The sequence below is a fragment of the Glycine max genome, chromosome 14 (genome assembly GCF_000004515.6).
Source record: "Glycine max cultivar Williams 82 chromosome 14, Glycine_max_v4.0, whole genome shotgun sequence".
NCBI classification, from domain to species: domain Eukaryota; kingdom Viridiplantae; phylum Streptophyta; class Magnoliopsida; order Fabales; family Fabaceae; genus Glycine; species Glycine max.
This window is the reverse complement of record NC_038250.2, coordinates 4,439,815-4,442,274: the sequence shown is the minus strand read 5'-3', so window position 1 is coordinate 4,442,274 and position 2,460 is coordinate 4,439,815. Positions and strand designations below refer to the sequence as shown.

Here is a 2,460-nt window from a genome sequence, read left to right as displayed (position 1 = left end):
CTAAGACACAATTTGTGAATTAATTTTTCAAAGTGAATAAATAAGAATATATATTTCTAAAATAAATTTACTTTTAAAGGAATATTTTTAGGCAAAATAAGATAATGACAATTCTCAAGCCACTTACTCTCTCAGCTATGGCCTAATAACAACATGGAGACTTGAACCTATTGGACCCCGTCAATTTCAGCATAAGTCAATATGTGATACAGCTTTTCTCCCGTGAAGCAGAAAAATTTTCTTACTTTGACTCTCAATGAAGCAACACAGAAGCATAAAAGTTTGTGTAATAATGTCCTGATTTATTTTATCATGAATATATTATTTTTCTTTATAGTGCCAATATTTATTTATTACTTACTAAATATATAGTTTTCTATGGTGCCTCTCTATTTAAATAGAATATTTTTGTATTGGCGTGTGCTTTGTTGCGTTTTGTTTTACATGATTATATTTTTGCTGAAGTATAAAATGTTTAAAACATTTACTTTTATCAGCCTATGGAACCTTTACGCTCACTTGTCCGAATTTCAAGTGACTGATATAGATCCACCAAGTTACAATTAACCACAAGGCCTAGAGATCCTAATTCCTAAACAGAGCTATGACCAGGTGATTGTATAATAAGCCAAAGTAATTTTTTTATTTCAATTTCAATTCTAGACGTGACAATTAAATAGAGCAGTGCATACAAAAAAAATGGAAGAAAAAGAGAGATAAATAACTTAATCTCTTAATTTATCTATATATTAATAAAATATTTTTATAGTTGAATGTAATTGATACTTTAGGTTCCTTTTATTTGCAGAGAAAGAGAAAAAAAAACAGTTAAATGAAGTAAAATGATATAATTCTCGTTTTTACACTTCACTTTAATTTAAATTTTTATCTCAATTTATTTTTATTCCATTTCATTCTATTCTATGGAAGGGACCCTTAATGACAATACTGTAGCGTAATTAGTTAGCAGGTGGCTACTCTCAGCGGCTGCATTCCATTATAAATACATCAAATCTTTCAATCTTAGTCTTATTATGTGCAACTCTTTGATTTGTGTTCTATTAACTTCCTCTGTTTTCAGCTTACTCCTTTTCTCCTTTTAGTCCTAAACACAATCGTTTTTCTTTCTTTTTCAGTTTCCTTTGTTTCCAAAAAAGAAAAAAAATGGGTGGAAATTCCCCTTGTGCCTCATGCAAATTGCTGAGACGCCGGTGCACAAAAGACTGCACCTTCGCTCCTTATTTTCCTTCTGATGACCCGCAGAAGTTTGCCATAGTTCACAAGGTTTTTGGTGCTAGCAATGTTAGCAAAATGTTGCAGGTACTTTTTCCTTACTGTTTCTATTTGCCTTCTTTTGATGATAATAATAAAAAAAACCCTTTGTGGTTAGTTAGTTATTTGATCAATTTCAGAAGCAAAGAAATTAGGAGGTGGGAGATTCAGGTAAGTCTTTCAGATAGTGTTTGCTAATGAGCCTGTTTAAATAAATTTATTCAGAAGTACTTTTAGGAAAAAAAAAAAATGAATTTTTCCATTAGTTAAAATTAGCTTATGCTGTTATACACACGTTAAAAATCATTTTTTATTCTACAAATTAGATTATGCATAAGCTTCTTAGGGCCTTTGTTCTTTTGGAGTTGTAAGTAGTGTTCTTTTTGGTGGATCGAGGGCTCTAAATGGTTGTTTCTTATGCAATGATTCATACAGGAACTTCCAGTTCACCAGAGAGCAGATGCAGTGAGTAGTCTAGTGTATGAGGCAAATGCAAGAGTGAGGGATCCTGTGTATGGTTGTGTTGGAGCCATATCCTACTTGCAAAATCAAGTTTCTGAGCTCCAAATGCAGCTTGCAGTTGCTCAAGCAGAGATACTCTGCATCCAGATGGAACATGAGCCAGTGATGCCAGCCTCACAAATTGATCTAGACCACAAGTCTTACTTTCTCCAAAATGACCTCTCTCAGTTTCTTGCTTTTGACTCTTCTAGCAATGTAATGCAGCAATTTTGCCCATGACATGGTTTCTTGAATGAAATTTGCTCACATGCTTTGGGTTTGGTCTATTCATGTTTTGTCTTTTCTCAATCTCTGAGACATTTTATATCATACATCTATAAATTTTTTCTATCTAGGATTCTAGGTTGTGAGGAGATAGGGAAGGGATTTCTAAGGTTGACCCTAGCACTTGATTAAGTAAACAAGTAATTAAGGTACTTGTATGTTAATGCAGCTGGTGAGGACAAATATTTATGGCCTTAATTAATGTTTATACAATAATATTTAAATTTTACAATTTACAAGAAAATATCAATAATAATTAATTATATATTATATGAGGAAGATTAGTGAAGACATGATGCAAAACTATTTAATAATTTCTTAATGTGGACAAATTTAGTAATGGTTTTAGTAAGTGACAAACATTCTCATAACTATATAAAAAGGCTATCTCACCATCAGGAA

General features: G+C 31.9%; 1 protein-coding gene across 1 annotated transcript; it reads left to right on the top strand.

The window, feature by feature from the left end:
- Positions 1 to 950: 950 nt before the first annotated feature.
- Positions 951 to 2,124, top strand: LOC100812780 (LOB domain-containing protein 12). The gene is made up of 2 exons (XM_014766615.3): positions 951 to 1,320; positions 1,708 to 2,124. Exons 1-2 carry the CDS (start codon positions 1,165 to 1,167, stop codon positions 2,011 to 2,013), a joined length of 462 nt encoding a protein of 153 aa, XP_014622101.1. The 5' UTR covers positions 951 to 1,164; the 3' UTR covers positions 2,014 to 2,124.
- Positions 2,125 to 2,460: the final 336 nt, after the last annotated feature.

What these genes read in the sequence shown, in the direction of transcription:
- LOC100812780 (XM_014766615.3), top strand. Translation starts at nt 1,165, where the DNA reads ATGGGTGGAAATTCCCCTTGTGCCTCATGCAAATTGCTGAGACGCCGG. An exon ending in ATGTTAGCAAAATGTTGCAG is followed by an intron (nt 1,321 to 1,707) that starts GTACTTTTTCCT and finishes TGATTCATACAG; the next exon opens with GAACTTCCAGTTCACCAGAG.